This window comes from Carcharhinus amblyrhynchos, chromosome X, assembly GCF_965287045.1.
Source record: "Carcharhinus amblyrhynchos chromosome X, sCarAmb.v2.hapA, whole genome shotgun sequence".
Classification (NCBI taxonomy): domain Eukaryota; kingdom Metazoa; phylum Chordata; class Chondrichthyes; order Carcharhiniformes; family Carcharhinidae; genus Carcharhinus; species Carcharhinus amblyrhynchos.
This window is the reverse complement of record NC_137359.1, coordinates 11,174,885-11,194,066: the sequence shown is the minus strand read 5'-3', so window position 1 is coordinate 11,194,066 and position 19,182 is coordinate 11,174,885. Positions and strand designations below refer to the sequence as shown.

General features: G+C 40.8%; 1 protein-coding gene across 1 annotated transcript in view; it reads right to left on the bottom strand.

Moving 5' to 3' along the window:
* Positions 1-3,451: 3,451 nt before the first annotated feature.
* The window catches only part of LOC145361941 (spermatogenesis-associated serine-rich protein 2-like), a 111,076-nt gene continuing 95,345 nt past the window's right edge, over positions 3,452-19,182 (bottom strand). Inside the window, exons 10-13 of the mRNA XM_080217929.1 lie at positions 17,172-17,281; positions 9,225-9,327; positions 6,670-6,875; positions 3,452-5,196 (exon numbers count right to left, since the gene is read on the bottom strand). Coding sequence (XP_080074055.1) covers positions 4,891-5,196; positions 6,670-6,875; positions 9,225-9,327; positions 17,172-17,281 — 725 coding nt within the window. The 3' untranslated portion in view covers positions 3,452-4,890. The remainder of the gene's footprint in view (positions 5,197-6,669; positions 6,876-9,224; positions 9,328-17,171; positions 17,282-19,182) is intronic.

The following is a 19,182-nucleotide window of genomic DNA, read 5'->3' as shown; positions in this document are numbered from 1 at the left end:
TTTTTCTTGTTTTAATTAAACATATTACCATAACAAAAGTAAAAATAACTCCAAATAAGGTGCAAACATTTGTGGAAAAACTAATTTGTTTAGTCATGTGCATGCTGCACCTGGGACTCCATTGCTGAATATTCTCTGGTCTACATTTCCCATGTATTTAGCTCCCTTCTCTTAAAACTGCTGTCTTCCATTTCAGTGGTTAGACAAGTGGTAACATCTCCAAGCCCATATATCTGGTCAGGAATCGAGACAGATTGCTGATTGTGACCTTATAGATCCCCTTTTATCAACAGAGGGGCATCATGGTCTCTGTCATTTGACACATGGTATATTTCTTGGGATCAGTCTCATTTCACATGACCGTGAATGGTCTATCCTATGATAGTTTGCATAGCAAATGATGCTTGGTGAAAAGTATGTTTGCAGATATCAAGTGAGTTCAGGTTTAGCCAATCTGCCTTCTGTAATAGAATAACTTGTAACTATCAAGTCTTGCTCATTAAAAATGGCTGGCCATGTGGATGGTCAGTGCTTACAGAACTGCATCCCCACATAGGAAACCTTCAAGGCAGGAGGAAAAACGGGATGATAGTGCAGCTGGCAATAGCTTCACTGAAATAGTGAAAAAGTAAGTGCTTATTTGTAGATATACAAAGTATGCATGTTGTATAGAGAACCTGATGTGTGTGATTTGGCTTTTTGTAGTGAACCAAAGGATCTTGATGTATCAACCATGAGGAAGATGTGACTGTCAATTTTTTGGGGGCATGGTTTTTTTTTTACCTCTTTTCCTGCCACCTCTTTCTTTGTTGTTCAGCCACTCCTTATTGTTTACACATAGTTACATTTCAGGCCACACTGAGTCTGTCATTTACTAAACTAAAGGTGGAGTGCCATATCATGTGTTAAAATTTCATTGTTCCAGGCTGAGTTGCATAGAACCTTAAGTACCTGCCACTTGAGGTTTTTTTTCCACCTAATTTCCATCACACTCCTGCCTGAATACAGTCCATGTATGGAGGTTGGATATATCCTCAACATTTTGTCTGAGACATAAATCTTACATAGGTATGAGGGGATAATGTAGGTGTTATGATCTGTATTCATGGCTAATTTACACTTTTTCCAACATTCTTTGGTTGCTCTTTGCAGGCTATTATTCTTTCCAACTCAATCTCCTTGGATTTCTATATCTTTCACTGAAACGTCCACACCCAAATAGTTTAAAACCATCTCCATGGCCCTAGTTGGATTATTCATCAGGACACTAATCCTAATCAGGTTTAGGTGGTACCTATTCCAATGGAACAGTTTGCCCTTTCCAGAATATTGGTGCCAGTGCCCAAGAATCAAAATCTCTTCCTTCCACACCATTCTTTGAGCCATGTGTTCAATGTTCTAATTTGCTTGACTGTATGCCAATTGGCATGTGGTTCAGATGACAATCCCAAGATGATTACCTTTGAGGGTCTGTGTTTTAATTTGGAACTTAAACTCCTCAAACTCACCAGTATCTCATTCATTGCCCTTGGTTGCTGAGGTTGAACTAGTGGACCCCCATAACCCAACTCCACAAGATGTCCTCAGCCCTAGCACTGGTCAGAAAACAACCTTCAGAACTCTTGGTCACAGACCTACAGAGAACAGTCCATTCTCCCCAGTCTCAATACATTACTTTTCACTTCCCCCATTTGAATGCTAGCTTGAGCCATGGTGCCACAGTCAGTTTGCTCATCCACACAGCAAGTACCTTGTACTTGCTGGTCAACGCCAAGGACTGTGGCTCCTCCATTACTACATAGTGGATCCACAAACCTGGCTGACACTCATTCACGTACTCCTGTGCCTGACATCGAAGTAAAACTTCAGGTTGGTCAATGGGTGATACTGCCTCTTGAACGATGTCTCTTTTCCTCCTCCATGTTCTGCAATATTTGTAACTTGGACTGCTTAAGCTAAAGACACTTACTGTAAATATTGGTTATATTTACAAAAAACATTTGGTTATTGGATAGGCACATGGAGCATGCCAGAATGATAGGGAGTGGGATAGCTTGATCTTGGGTTTGGACATAGCTGGGCACAACATCATGGGCCAAAGGGCCTGTACTGTGCTGCTCTGTTTCTATATGGTTGTAATTCATTCCATAACCACCTACATGTTGCAGTCATGGCATACTCCCTGCACTGCCATGTTTATGCTTACTAATAAGTTAGTTTCCAGGCTTGGAGATGAAAGAACACCCACAGTTACTGTAAATAAAATAAAGAACTGTACCAAATTTCTGACTAAGCACCCTACTTCCCCACATCCTTCTAAAATGCATTACCCAGAATTGGATACTCCAGTTGAGGCCTAACCAGTGATCAACTTCCTTGTTTTTGTACTCTGCCTCTTTATGAAGCCAAGGATCACTTTTAAAAAAACACAACTTTATCAACTTGTCTGTTACTTTCAAAGATTTGTACGGTATTTCCGTAGCTCTGGGTCTCCCAGTTGCTGTACTCCATTCAAAATTGTACCCTTTAGTTTATCTTACATCCTTATTCTTCCTCCTGAAATGCTCTGAATCAAATTTTACCTGCCACATGAATTCACTTAAATAGGCTATTACCACTTAAAAGTGGCAGCAGAAAGGTTAAGTCAACATCTGTATTAATGTTACAAAATTACAGCTTATCTTGCAACTGCACATTATTTACTTGCAAATCCACCCTCCAAGGAATGAACTGAAGTATTAGCAAACTTGTATCCAGAGACAACACTCTCCCTAAGGACACCCATATAGTCTTGCTTGGGATTTTTCCCCAGACTCAAAGTAATTTAAGGGGGAAAAAGTCACAGCTGTACAGGATTAGGTTAGAATACTGTTTTATTCATCAACTAATTTTTAAATACATGACGTGTCAGGAAAAGACTTACATTATGGCTGCATCCCAGGCAGTAGAATTGCTGTTAATGTACCAACATACCACAGTTTGGTGGATTCAGTTTCAGTCATGTAAATAAAAATCAACAAATTACTCCTATGGCCTAACTTTCAATAATTGGTCTGGTCCTGGGTAGCCAACAATATGGTCAGTGAATCTATGACATGATCCCTTGTCTCAACATCAAATGTATAGGGGTTAATTATGATAACCTTTAATGTAATTATTTCACACTTTAAAAAGACTTCCAAGTGTGTTGAATGTGAACACAGCTGAAACTTAAATAAACTGTTTAAGATTCTTGATTGCAGTAAAGACTGAAGGGAAATTGAGTGGGCTATATTTGTATGTGTTTATGAATCTAGAAGGCTGCATGGCCTTTCCTTTCATTACAACTTTTGTAATATCTGAACATTAGAAAAGTAATAAACTAGAAGGGGCAGGAGCAGCATTTGATACAAATTAATGTTTTAAAGCTTAATCATTTGCTTTTCCTGTCAGTCAGCACGAGGGAACAAAAATCACTGACATTTTTGAAAGATACTGCATCTTAACAGGTGTTATTTTTGTTTAAAAATACACTAGCTGTTCTTTGTGCTTCACTTCTCATTCTCAATTACAGAATCATGTCTGTTATCAAAATAATCAAGTTAGGAACTTTGCCTATTTCTTAAAAAAAGGACAGCAAAAAAATCTTACAGGTCAAAGTTGATCAGTGATCCAAAGGGCATCTATTTACCAAGTCTTCTGTTTTTATCTTCCCTTTGATACTATTACTGGTTTACTGCTGATAATGTTTGGAATTTATAGTCCTGTTTACATGAAGTCACTTCTTCGATTTCCCTTTGATGTAGAATGCATCTGATAAAGGGTATGTTCACATCAACAGATTTTCTTTTAAAAAAAAGGTGCATCACAGACATTTAGAGGCATCATATTGCAACCTTGACAAAAACCTATTTTAGAAGGGAATGCAGGGTCACCTCAGCACACCACACTAAAAAGAATTCACTCTTTTCACAGCTAAGTGAACTTCTATTCTGGAACAAATATAGAAATGGCTTTGGGAGTAACAGAACAGCACATACAAGTCAGCAGCACAGATATCACTAACACTTTGCACCAATGCTAAAACTTACACTATGGATGCAGAAGAACTGATGCAAAGTAATTTCAGCTAATAACAAGTTGTAGAGTGTAAATTTGATATGGCCAAAATTGCCTTTGAAAGGGAATAGAGACTAACTCCAGTTAGCCTCCCTCTTAGCCAGGCGCCCTGACTCTTAATTCAAAACTGTAACTGCAGCGTCAGTATAAAAGTAAACCACTTTGCTGCAGTCATTTTGTAAATGCAGCCTGACACGTAGGAAATGATATCGAAGTTCTGGCATTCTGTTAACATGTTATACTCCCCAGCACATAATATACAGGTTCAGGCAGTTCATTACTTAAAAAAAAGTTTAATCAAAAGAAAACATCACATTTGTGCCCTGTACAATTAGGTGGTGGTCTCCAGCATAATGATGAGAGCAAACTTGAAGGTCTTTGGTCCTTTGAGTTTTATTTTTTAAAGTATGGTCTGGGATAGTTAAATGGTTGTGATGAACACTATCAGTAGAAGGCACTTTCATTCCTAACAGTTTGAGATGCATAGTGTTTTAGTGTTCAAAGCAAAGCTTAATTGATTTAACCATGACAAACCAGGCAACAATGTTTAAATAACATATCTAAGGTACAACCAAATACTGCTCCCTCTTCCAGAAGAGATTAACAGACAGATGCTATCAATTCAAAAACTTGTGAAAATATAGAAAAGTTGATCTAAAAACCAGGAAGAGGAGGAAAAAGAAAAATATTGCAAGACAAATCACTGGTGGCACAGACAAAGTGAATGTGTTTTATTTTGTGTTTTATCATGTCTAGCTGGGACGCTGGCATGTTGCTGGATGCAAGATATTTTCAGCAGTTCACAGGGGTTTCATTTCCACTTGACCTTGGCCTATGTTGACGCAGGATACTTGCAGGAGGAAGTGGTGAGGAGGACTGCCTGGGGGCAGAAGATACAGCTGTGTCATTAGAAGCTGCCATTTGGCTTCTATCAGCAGTTACATCACGGGGTGCAGGTTGTGGGTTGTATCGAGTGTCAGAGTAATTCTTGGGTCCGTTCCGGTACCGATTCCTATATTCATTTCTTCCAAAATGGCTTGGGCCATTTATCCTATTCTCACGCGGTCGGTAACCTGCTCTCCTATTTCCATGGGGCACCTTTTGAAGGGCAGAGCAACACCATTAAGATTCACTTTATATTGTTTATCTTTCATGACATCCCCAGTGCAGCCTATTTTGTTTCTTACAGTCATATGCATTTCTGTTCATTTTCCTTGGTTGCACGACACTGATCCACTTAAGCCAAGTTTTTGGTCTTGGGATTGGACATGGCTCAGCTTAAGAGGAAAGTGCAGCAGAGAGTCAGCAAGGTTTAGGAAGGGAATTCCAGAGTTAGGGCCAAGTCAACTGAAAGCACAGCCACCAATGGCAGAATGATTAAAATTGGGGATGCACAAGAGGTGCCAAAGTTGAGTGTAGAGATCTCGGAGGGTTGTGGGGCTGGAGGAGATCAGAAAAATAGGGAGGGGAGAGGCCTGAAGGGATCTGAAACAAGGATGAATATTTTAAAACTGAGGTATTGCTTAATCAGGAACCAATGTAGTTCAAGTGTAGGGGTAATAGGACTTTGTGAGATAAGACAAGGGCAGGATGAGCACAAGTTTAGGGGATAGAATGTAAGAGACCAGCCAGGAGTGACTTGGAATAGTAGAGTCTAGAGTATTGAAGATGTGGCTGAAGGTTTCAGGAGCAGATGAATTGAAAGAAGCAAAGTTGGGCAATTAAATGGGGGGTAGAAATAGGCAGTAGTCTTGACACGAATGAGGTTGGAAGCTGATATTGGGATTGAATGTGACACCAAGGTTGCAAACAGATTTGCTTAATCCTAGACTGTTGCCACGGAGACAGATTAATTTGGTAGATAGAGAATGGAGTTTGGGGCAGGATCATAAACAGTGGCTTCAAGTCTTCCCCAGGCTGTTTTTAAATGGAGTAAATTTCTGCTCTTCCAGTACTGGATGTCAGTTAAGCAGTCTATTTAGTAACAGTGGAGGAATTGAGAGAGGTGGTGGGGAGGAGGCACTGAGTAAACAAGCAAGGTAGACAAAGAATTTACAAAGGTGACTGGCATCTAGTGTGGGAAACTATGCCCTAGCATGCAAAGAGAGAAACTATTGAAATATCAACAGGAAAGGAATGGGTGGGGTAGATGGACTGTATAAAGCTTTAGTCTATTCAGGATCTATTGCACATAAAACTGCAATAGTTACAGGTAAAGTATTCCAATTTCTTTTCAAGATAGTTCACATTTTAACTTAATTTTAATTTCTCCTCCACAATCAAGACTGATAATTAGCCCCACTAATTACCATTAGGAAGACCATAACATTGTCTGGATTGACTCCACCTGTGGGAAGCAGTTCACTTCGAGTTGTTCCGGGGGACATCAAGCAGGTGAACTCACCTAAACAAGACCTGATAACTTCACCCGATATCACGTATGTTTCATGCATAACATGTAATTGAGTAAGTTTTAGTCACATCAATGTATTAATCAAAACAAAAATAGATTTACTTGGATTACAAGAACTATTTTCTTTGGTGTGTAAAGGGAATGTTAACTGTTCATACCGGTCGATTTGATGGGCAAGTTTGGTTTGCAGAATTAGCAGTAGCTGTTTTAATGTCTCCAGAACACTGATTCTTCTTCACTGATTTTGTAAGGCTGAGGTCTGAAGCATAGTCAGGAGCTGAAACATCACTCCGACTTGTCACAGACATAGATGACACAGAGCTACACCTTGATCTAGCGGAATAATTGTTCTTTGGATGAGACACTGCATAAAACAGAAAAAAAAATTAGAAGATAATAGAAAAGCAGGATTACTTTGGAATAGTCTTTTGAAGGGTGCAGTCCATAAACCAGATGTGTAACACACAATCCTCCCCCTGTCCTCTTCCATGTAAAACATGGCAGAGGTAAAGGGAATTATTCAGAACGTCAGATAGGCAAGCAACATTCATGCTAAGGATGCCTAATTTGAAAAGTTTGAACAAATTGGACATCTCTAGTTCAGCTGGGGAGGGGGAAGTGGTTGCACTGTGGACATGTTATCAATGGCTGGTATATTTAAATAAAACAAGAGGCTGAAACTTCTACTTGGCCAGCTTTTTTTTGGTCACCTGACAATGCTCTGAATGTTTTCTTTGCAGATCTATAACTGCATGATATGGTGACTCTTGGTTGGTTGTGAACAGGCAAGTAAACTAGAAATAAAACTTGCATTTATATTGCACCTAATCCAAAGCACTTGGCATCCAATTGAGTGCCTACATAACTGCAATTCACAACAGCTGCTTCATGCATAGCAGGAGGTTAATGACCAACTCATCTGTTTGTGTTGGTGTGTGAGGTAGTAATGTTGGCTAGGACACAGGAGAATTTCCTACTCTTCTTCAAATGGCATCATAAGCATTTTTTTTTACATACACCTGAGTGGGCAGATACAGCCTCACTCAGTTCAATATCTGATAATGCAACATGAACCTGGGAATGCACTGACAAATCAGCTTAGATAATGGGCTCATGAACCAACTGCCTTCTGACTTGAGCCAAGACAGCTACTGGCAAACTAGAATAGTACTCAGAATTATTTTGGTAGACATCTTAACAAACAAACTGAAACAAACAGGGAATCAATGTGTTTGGAATTGTTTTGTGTTTGATCTGGTTTGTCAACATTTCTCTGGATTTATTTCTCATGACGCAAGACTGTAGTACTTCAAGGCTTTCTTTCGACTCTACAATTTGTTTTGTACAGTGTAGGAATCTCAATATTTGGTCCCACCCAAGGACCAAATTTCATTTGTAGCAGCTGTGGATGAAACTTCTTGTGAAAGTACTGACAAGTTACATTAAAGTGAGCGTCAGTCAGATTTTCATTCTGCTTAAAAAAAACACACTTTGTTAGCTGATTTCAATAACTCAGTGCAACAAACGTATGAACTTAGTCGCAGGAAAGTCGTCTTACAGTGTGGTTAAATGCTTTTAAGGGACTCTTCCTTTTGTGCAAAACTCTGTTACTGAAGTAACAATCAAATACGATGCAACTACTAATCAGCATTTGTTGGATTCTGTCCACTTGTTCACAAAAATCAGTACAGGATTTGAGCTTCCTGCTCCTCCTTATTCCTGAAGTTGGTCCAGAATGTTGCGCAAGTCTTTTCTGCGCACGCGCGGAATTTGTGCGCAGCTGTGCGATCAAGTGCCTTACTATGCTGGCTCGCAATGTAATTGCTTAAGACTTTTAAGGGAAGATATATTGCAGAGATTGATAATGTAAATTATACTTGACAGAGTATGTGATGGAAAAGAGTAAATGTAGAATTAGGAGGTAGGTTGCCCAGAGTCCTGCTGAAGAATGCCAGGAACTGCTGATTCACATTGGGCATTGCCCTTCTGAGGCTGCTCAATTGCTCGCATCTCCCTTCAGAAACATTGACATCTGACTGCAAACAATGCAATTTTGTCTCTTTCAGATGTTCCCTGTAATCTAATTATATTTGGATCCATCTGCAGGTCATGACAAGCATGTGTTCCACTGCATTCCCAGTGTGACTACTTGTTATTAGATTTTGTAAGTTATAGTTTAATATTTTAACATGCATTGTATAGGGAGACAATTAAAATGGTACCTTTGAAATATTATATTGTGGCATTAGCAATTAACTTTGGACTTGGCAGGTGGCAGCACTGGGCAGCAAATCTCTGCAGATAATTAATCTGCAGCACGCCACGAGGTAAGGCTGACAGCTGGCAAAAGACAGTCTACAAAATTATTTTCAGCACAGCAACGCAAAACTAACAAACATTAAGTTGTACTTTACTAACCTTTCACAATTCAGCAGCAGACACTTCCCATTGACTGAATAATTCAACAATTACAAACTTAGCATTTTACAATGAAAACACTGCAAGTATAACTACACAGATTGACCTCTTAGCAAAAATAGCTGGTCTATATCTCCATTCCCACATTAAAGCCACAGAAATCAGACGCATGCAACAAATCCCAATTACACATTGCAGTTTGTGCTGTAGCTACTATCTGAATTAGAAATGTGCAATGCCCCACCTGCAAGTCAAACTTTTCTACTAGATGTTACATGACCAAGCCTCAGCTTACCTTGTCCAAAGGCTTGGATACTCGCTTTGAGTTCTTCCACATCACAGGTGAACTGTGCACATCGCCCCAGGTCTTCATCATATTTTCGTTCACTAACAAAGTGCTAAAATACATTTAAAAAAATAACTCTTGCAGTTGTAGTCCAGGTATGTGGTAGCTTAGCTTTTTAAATTATACAATAATCATGATTCCTAGTTGTGTAACTGACAGTCTGGATTTATAGACTGCTGTGCAATTTGTGATAATTAATTAAAATGGAGCCACTACTGTGCATTGTGTATCTATTAAATACTTTTAGGGCCATTTTATTTAAGTAAGTATAAATCTAAAAACAATTTATGGACAGTATATTAATTCTCAACAGTACACAACCTTCATCTTCTGTAAAAAGGCCCTGAAATAATGCCATAGGATAATAACACATTCTTGTTGCATTCACCTGAAATTCCATTTTTTTTTTAAACAAACTATTTTAGCAGCACTGGTCCATTTTAAATAAATCGCTTATTTGGCATCCCAAAGCATACCTTAGAGACCAATATATTGCAGACATTTAAGGTATTAAGGGGATTTTCACAGCAACTTCATTGCAGTGTTAATGTAAATCTACTTGTGACATTAAGAAATAAACTTTAAACTGAAATCTCAGATTTCTGAACAAATCCAATCAAACTGTCAAGTGTTTAATTGAATATACTAGCCATATTCCTGTGATCTTACTCTGCATAATGCCCTCTTCCAAAAATGAAATAAGAACACTTCAATATTATGTAGTGGAAAATATCCTGGATATTGAGCACAAAATAGAAGCACAATATTTTTCAGCATCTGGGCAAAAAAAAAAGACAAGGGAACTAAAAATAAACCCCTTTTTCTCCTGTAAGATTTTATGTGAAATTAACTCGGGCAGTCTTGGCCCAGTTCTGAGATGGTACATCTCCACAGTGAAAAGGCACACACAAAATTATTAATCTGATTCACAAGCCATAAAAATGGTTCACTTGAGGACAGGCAATAGTCATCTAAGATTAGGACTAAGGGAGATTGTTGAGGCAGAGGAGATGGACCTCACTTGTGCTAACACTGTAAATGAAGTAGCTGATTTAGAAAATGTGGAAAGATATTAATTCCTCAGCAGTGACTTTCTCTGTTACTGAACCAGGAATCCAGAGGCCTGGACTCTTGATCCAGTAATAAAAACAGAAAATGGTGAAAATACTCAACAGGTCAGGTGGTACCTGTGGAGGGAAACAGAATTAACAGCTGCAATTCTCCCAAAAGTGCTGAATTGGTGGGAGAACTGTTCTGTTAGTTCAGCTTTTCACCTGAAGCTCCGCACTCTGTGCACCACAGAGGTCTCAGTTGCGAATCTCATTAAAAACTGGCAGCAGGGGGCGGGGGGGGGGGTCTATTAGCACTGGAGTCTGACAGCACCACAGCTCTGCCCATGCGCAGTGGCCCCAAACTGTCAACCTCTTGTTTGCCTGGGACCCTTGCAGTGCTGCCCTCCAGCCCCACCAACCACCGCCCCCCCCCCCGCCTCAGCCCAATCAGGAGTTCAAATCCCACCGCAGGAACTGGGAAATTTAAATTCACTTAAATAAATGAAAAGCCAGAATCAGTACTGGTGATCATGGAACTACCAAATTATCATTAAAAAATCTGGTTCATAAATGTCCTTTCAGGAAAGAAAATCTTTCATCCTGACCTAGTCTGGCCGATACACGGTGTTTTAGAAAGTTCTTGTGCAACTTAATTCAACATTTTTTTAATGATTTTTTTTTTTGAAAGCTTTATCTCCATTGTAGAAACTGATTGAAAATGGTGACAGTAGAAGAAAAGGCGAACTCTGTGTTAAGATTAGCAGAATGGAGGTCTGTAATGTGGAGGAGGTGGCTCCACAAATATCCCCATTCTCACGAGGCATCAGCAAATGGACAAAATCATTGGACAGAGCAAAGGCTGCGATTCCTGACAACATCCAGGCTGTGCTACTGAAGGCTTGGGCTGCAAGTATCTCTATCCAACCTGTTCCAGTACAGGCATCCAACCAACAAACTGGAAAATTGCCCATATATGTCCTGCTGCAAAAAAAAGAACAAACCCAATTTGGCCAATTAACGTCCCATCAAAAAACTCAGTCTGTATGGAGTCTGCACGTTCGCCCCACGTCTGTGTGGGTTTCCTCTGGGTGCATAGGTTTACTCCCACAGTCCAAAAGCCGTGCTAGTTAGGTGCATTGGCCATGGTAAATTCTCCCTCAGTTTACCCAAACAGGCGCCAGAGTGTGGCGACTAGGGGATTTTCGCAGTAACTTCATTGCGGTGTGAATGTAAGCCTTCTTGTGACACAGTGGTTAGCACTGCTGCCTCACAGCACCAGGGACCCAGGTTCAGTATCTGACTTGGGTCACTGTTTGTGTGGAGTCTGCACATTCTCCCTGTCTCTGTGTGGGTTTCCTACCACAGTCCAAAGATGTGCGGGTTAGGTGGATTGGCCACACTAAATTGCCCTTCAGTGTCAGGGGGATTAGCTAGGGTAAATGTATGGGGTTACAGGAATAGGGCCTGGGTGGGATTGTGGTTGGTGCAGACTCAATGGGCTGAATGGTCTCCTTCTGCACTGTAGGGATTCTATAGAAGTCATCAACAGTGCTACCAAGTGGCACTTACCAACAACCTGCTCACTGATGCTGAGCTGGGCCCAGCTGGCTCCAGACTACAAAGCTGAATTCCAGGGGTGAGGTGATACCATCATGAAGACTTGACAAAATTAAAACCAATGGGAATCACAGAGAAAACTCTCCACTGATTACAGTCATACGTCATACAAAAAGAAGATCATAGAATATTTACAACACAGAAGGAAGCCATTCAGCCCACTGTTTCTGTGCCAGCCCTTGTGAGCGCAACTCAGCAAGTTACACCCCCTTGCAAATCTTCTCTTCGGATAATTATTTAATTCCCTTTCAAAAGCCACATTTTGATCCATCTCCACCATGCTCAGGCAGTGCATTCCAGATCTGCTGTGTAAAAAATAGTTTCCTCAGGTCGCTGTTGCTTCTTTTGTCAACCACACCATGTTGGTGTCCACTGGTTCTTGAACCTTTTGCTGGTGGGAACAGTTTTTCCCCCTCTGTCCAGACTCCCCATGATTTTGAACATCTCGATCAAATCTCCTCTCAACCTTCTCTTCTATGAGAACGACCCAGTTTCTCCAATCTATCCACATCCAACATCTCTGGAACCATTCTGGTTGTGATTGTTGAAGGCCAATCATCTCAGCCCCAGGCCAGCAAGACAGGGACTCCCTCAGGGTAGTCTCCTCGGCTATCTTCAGCTACTTCATATAATGGAGGGAAGGTCATATAAAGGTTGAAAGTGGGGTGTTTCCTGATGATTGCAGTGTTCAGTTCCATGCAGCATAAAAGTGGACAACATTTAGGCTGGGGTTGAAAAATGGCAAGCAATATTTGCATCACACAAGTGCCAGGTGTTGATCATCTCCAACAAGAGTTTAAAATAATCTCTTCTTGACATTCAATGACATTGCTATCATTGAATCCCACACTATTAACATCCTCAGCAGCACCACTGACTGGAAGCCAAACTGGACTAGCCATATGAATATTGTGGCTACATGAGCAGATCAGAGGCTGGGTATTCCGAGGTGAACTCCCCAGAGCCTAACCACCATCCAGAAGTCCTTCATTTTCACTGCTGCAAAATTCTGGAACTCTTATCAGTGCTGAGAGCACCTTCATCACACACACTTCCATGGTTCAAGAAGGCAGCTCACCACCACATTATCAAGGACAATTAGGGATTGGCAATAAATGCTGGCCATGCCAGCAATGCCCACATCTCATGATGAATAAAATTAAAGCACAATTTATCAAGGTCAAAAATGACAGTTTTTACTTTCAAGAATTTGCATTTATACAGTGCTTTATCATGCTTTTCACAACAACTTAGTGCTTTGCAGATAATGAAGTCCTTTGAAGAATAGTCACAGTTGCCATGTAGACAAATGCAGCAGCTATTTTGCGCACAGCAAGGTCCCGCAAACAGCAATGAAAAAAAAAATAGCTGAATAGTTTTGGTTGTCAGCAAAACACTTGCTACTCTTCAAAAAGTGCCACTGAATCTCTTAATGTTCACTTGAACTGACAGGCAGGTCATCTGAAGGATACTATCTCACTGCAGTATTCTCAATACTGCAGTGAAACATCCATCTATATTCTGTGCTGAAGTGCGAGAATAGGGTTGGAGTTCATCACCTTTGCTTGGAAGTGAGTGCTACCACTGAAGCAAGGTTGCATTATACAGATAGAAATATGTGAAAGGGACAGTTCTAAAGTTCAGATCAATCTTGAAATACTATGAAAATGAAATTTTGGACTAACAAGTGCATGCTTTCTACAAGGTTGCATGGGAATGGCTTCCCCAGTGTGCACATTTGATGGAAGAAGTCAATTAACTGGAAAAATCTACCACAGAGTAAACCAGAAAAAAATACCAATCAATCCAACATCAAGTGATCATACTTGTGTATCAACATTTTGAATCAAATTTCAACTTCCAGAAGTGAAAGTCACTACTTGTTGCTTGACATAGAAGTAAATAAACAGGGTTTAAAAACAAATGAAACAACAGGATAGGAATTTACATTTGTAATTCCTCACACAGGGAGCTAATTGCCAGAAAAGATGTGATTTTGTTTTCAATGTAATATTGCAGGCTTGTCCAAGAAATGGCCCACCAGGAATTTTTTTTTTTAAAAAAGTGGCTTGCCACATCCTCCAAACATGACAGTACAAATTCAAAACTTTTCAAGAATAATTTAAAAAAACACTCTATCCGCTCAGCCAATCACAGGCTGGTTTCTCCATGCATCGCCTGCTAATAGGCTCAAGCAATGTAGGGTGCAACCAACCTGTGATTGGATGAGCAAAACACCATCACTTGCTATGTAAATTTTAATATCTGTTTACGGTCAGGGAGCTTACAGCAGGAAAGTAAGTTCAATGGGAATAGGTGGGTTGGAGCTGCCATGAATCTGGGTGAGTGGGAGGCCTGGGAACCTGGGAGGAGTGGGCACTGGAGCCAGCTGCCGGTGTGTGGGCCTGTGTGAGAGAAGTAGAGGGGCGGCACGGTGGTTAGCACTGCTGCCTCACAGCACCAGGGACCTGGGTTTGATTCCCGGCTTGGGTCACTGTCTGTGCGGAGTCTGCATGTTCTCCCTGTGTCGGTGTGGGTTTCCTCCCACAGTCTGAAAGACATGCTGGTTAGATGCGTGTGTGGCGCTGTGTGCGTGAACGTAGAACAGTACAGGCCCTTTGGCCCTCGATGTGCTGAGCCATGTCCAATCCCAAGATCAAGCTATCCCATTCCCTACAATTCTGGTGTGCTCCATGTGCCTATCCAATAACCCCTTGAAAGTTCCTGAAGTGTCCAACTCCAGTATCACAGCAGGCAGTCTATTCCACACCCCAACCACTCTGAGTAAAGAATCTACCTCAGACATCCCTCCTATGTCTCCCACCATGAACTTTATAGTTATGCCCCCTGGTAACAGCTACATCCACCCGAGGAAATAGTCTCTACACGTCCACTCTTATCTATCCCGCTCATCATTCTTATAAACCTCTATTAAGTCGCCTCTCATCCTCCTCCGCTCTAAAGAGAAAAGCCCCAGCTCCCTCAACCTTTCCTCATAAGACCTACCCTCCAAACCAGGCAGCATCCTGGTAAATCTCCTCTGCGCACTCTCCAATGCTTCCACATCCTTCTTATAGTGAGGTGACCAGAACTGAACACAATATTCCAAATGTGGTCTCACCAACGTCCGGTATAGTTGCAGCATAACCCCAGGCTCTTAAACTCAAACCCCCTGTTAATAAACGCTAACACGCAATAAGCCTTCTTCACGGCTCTGTCCACTTGAGTGGCAACCTTCAGAGATCTGTGGATATGAACCCCAAGATCTCTCTGTTCCTCCACATTCCTCAGAACCCTGCCGTTGACTCTGTAATCCGCATTCAAGTTTGTCCTACCAAAATGAATCACCTCGCACTTATCAGGGTTAAACTCCATCTGTCACTTTTTGGCCCAGCTCTGCATGCTATCAGTGTCTCTTTTCAGCCTACAAGAGCCCTCCACCTCATCCACTACTCCAATCTTAGTGTCATCAGCAAATTTACTAACCCACCCTTCAGCCCCCTCTTCCAAGTCATTGATAAAAATCACAAATAGCAGAGGACCCAGCACTGACCCCTGTGGTACACCGCTGGTAACTGGCCTCCAGTCTGAAAATTTTCCTTCTACCACCACCCTCTGTCTTCTATGAGGCAGCCACTTACTTATCCAATCGACCAAATTTCCTTCTATCCCACACCTCCTTACTTTCTTCATGAGCCTACCATGGGGAACCTTATCAAACGCCTTATTAAAGTCCATGTATACGGCATCAACTGCTCTACCTTCACCTACACACTTAGTTACCTCCTCAAAGAATTCAATCAAATTTGACAGGCAGGACTTGCCCCTCACGAAACCGTGCTGACTATCCCGGATAAACTGCATCTTTCCAAATGGTCATAAATGCTGTCTCTCAGGACCCTTTACATTAACTTACCGACCACCGAAGTAAGACTAACTGGCCTATTATTACCAGGGTCATTCCTATTTCCTTTCTTGAAGAGAGGAATAACATTCACCACTCTCCAGTCCTCTGGCACAATCCCCGTGGACAGTGAAGACCCAAAGATCAAAGCTAAAGGCTCTGCAATCTCATCCCTTGCCTCCCAAAGTATCCTAGGATGTATTCCATCTGGCCCAGAAGACTTATCCACCCTCAGGTTTTCCAAAATTGCTAATACATCTTCCCTCAGAACATCGACCACCTCCATCCTATCAGCCTGTATCACACACTCATCCTCAAAAACATGGCCCCTCAGTGAACACTGAAGAAAAGTATTTCTTCATTGCCTCACCTATCTCTTCTGACTCCATGCACAAGTTCCCACTACTATCCTTGACTGGCCCTAACCTCACCCTGGTCATTCTTTTATTTCTCACATCATAAAAAGCCTTGGGGTTTTTTTTATCTGACCTGCCAAGGACTTCTCATGCATGCGTGGAGGGAGCAGAGCGTGCCTGTCTGTGGATTAGTGCATGACATTAAGTGATTGTGTGGGAGTGAGTGAGAAGCTGATATATGCCCAATGTCAGATTTTTCCCACTCACTCTCACCAACACACACTGACACGTACAAACACACCCACTCAAACTCACCCATTCACACCCTGTTGGTTTTAATTACTTAGTCTATTTTTAATCTATCAGCCCCTCAAGTGAGGAAAATTCCCCTCCCAAGTAAAAGGGCTGGACAGAGCAAATAGCATTTGAAAGTGTACATGCTTGCTGAACCAAGGAATGGCAAATAAAGATTTAACACTGGAGGGTGGAAAGAAGAAAAGGTAGAAACAAGAACAAAACAAAAACCCAGTAAACGATTAGCATGACAAAACCTAAACCACAGGTGAATTTCTCTATCAGGGTGGATATTCAGCACAAACATTCAATATTCTTCCACAAATTGTTATGCAAGAAATGTTGAAGATGGCTTGCTGCAAGATATTCACCCAAGTTACAGGCATTACTGCAGCTGATAAGGAACACTGCTTTCCTCGTTCTAAATGGAAATTACTTTACAAATGGAGTTCAAATGTTGGAAAGGTAACAAATCTGGGCAGTTCTTCTGCTGCATCCAGAAGCAATTGGTTTTTAGGATCTCAAGCCAAGCTGTAAATGTTACAAGTGGTCACTGATTAAAGTTTGATAAATCTAAGGGCTAAAGATGATAATAAACACTTAAGGAACAGTCAAACCACGCTTTTAAAAGGTGCTCCATACTTTCACAATGTTTCAACTGCAACAATTTTACCTTAATATCTGCTCTCAGCTCCACTAGCTGTTCCTCAGACATGCGGACTGCATTGTCCGTCATTCTCTTCAATGCTTCAGCTTTCTTCTGGCGACTGTCCAGGATATCCACTGAAAAGCATGTGAAAGCAATAGGATATCATTCAGTACAGCCATACACTTATGAATAGTCAATTCTGAAAAAAACTATTAACACACAATTCGGTTTGAACTAAAATTCCAATTTGCCAGATCTGTTCATTTGCAGAAAGTAAAACATTTCTTCACAAAACAGGTCAGAAGTTAACTATTATATAAACTTGCTTTTTGTATAAGAGTTTCTTAATTTGGCTATGGGTGTGCGTCAGCCTCAAAAACTAGTCAACCTGTGTAATATGTATTCAGTTGAACTCTTCACAGATATCAATTAAATCTAGGATAAACATCTACTGAAGACTTCCTAGCAAGCAGTTCATTGGGGCACTAGCTGATTCTAGAGAGGTGGTTATTCACCTATCTGGTCTCTTGGTCAGAGGAGTCTAAAGATGTGCGGGTTAGGTTGATTGGTCAAGGTAAATTGTCCCTTAGTGTCAGGGGGATCAGCAGGGTAAATACGTGGGGTTAGGGCCTGTTGTTGGTGCAGATTCGATGGGCCAAATGGCCTCCTTCTGCACTGAAGGGATTCTATGAAAACCAAAAGCAATTGAATTTTTAAATCAATAAAAAACAGATTACAGCAGCATGTTCCATTACCCACCAATAAGGCATGACAGGCTGTTCTGACAGTCATGCTATGGAAGCAGCAGACTGCAAATTACATTGGATAAACTTGTTTCTATAGTTAGAAATGTATTTATTATTAAGTCTGAAGATGGAAGTTTTTAGCAGGAGTGAGGGGATCTATAATATCCCCTCAATGAAACAAATTATTGTACTTCAATTGAAAGCTTTTTCTTTAATATAAATTCCACACCTAGCATTTCAACGAATAGAACAGTTAGAAGAATAATTTCCAAAGCAAGACAATATGTTTTGCCGCTTTAGAAGAAAACCATGGTCAGCATTCCTTGCTCTTTCAGCTTTTTGTCAATTTAAAATAAATTATTCTTCTCAGCAATTGCTGTATTGAAAGTTACAGAACCAGGCTGTGAGAACTAACTAAAATTGTAGTTGAAATGTCACAGCTACTCAAGCTCATGTGAATAGCTGCATTGACTGCAATATTAAAAATTATTCATTTTTTTAAAAAAAAACAATTATGAAAATAAAATCCAGAATTCACCATGCAAGATGGATTACAAATAGCAAGGCAAGGAGCAACAAAAATTGCAAGACCCAAAATAATCAGGAAGGAAGTCAAACTAGGCCTATGTTCATGTAGCCAATAAGGAGACAATTATAGAAGTTATTTATTACAATTATGGGTAGCTTCAGTTATATTTTGCTTAATTGTTTAAATATCTAATTGTTTAGATAACAATTAGCATAGTTAACATCACAGATAGTGGTATTTGTGCTAATAATGAATTTTTGCTCCACAGAGCATGGATAAACCCTTTGAGGTATAATTTCTATGATGGATTTCTACGAGGATGTGACTAGTGCGGTAGACAGAGGGGAACCAGTGGATGTGGTGTTTTTAGATTTCCAAAAGGCGTTTGATAAGGTGCCTCATAAAAGGTTGCTACAGAAGGTTAGGGTGTGCTCAGTTGGGGGTAAGGTGTTAGCGTGGATAGAGGATTGGCTGTCTAATAGGAAGCAGAGAGTTGGTATCAATGGGTGCTATTCTGGTTGGCGGTTGGTGACTAGTGGAGTGCCGCAGGGATCAGTGCTGGGGCCTCAACTATTTACCATTTATATAGATGATCTGGAGGAGGAGGCTGAGTGTAGGGTGACGAAATTTGCTGATGACACGAAGATGAGTGGTAAAGCAAATTGCATGGAGGGTGCGGAAAGTCTGCAGAGAGATCTGGATAGGCTGAGCGAGTGGGCGAGGACCTGGCAGATGGAGTATAATGTTAGCAAGTGTGAGG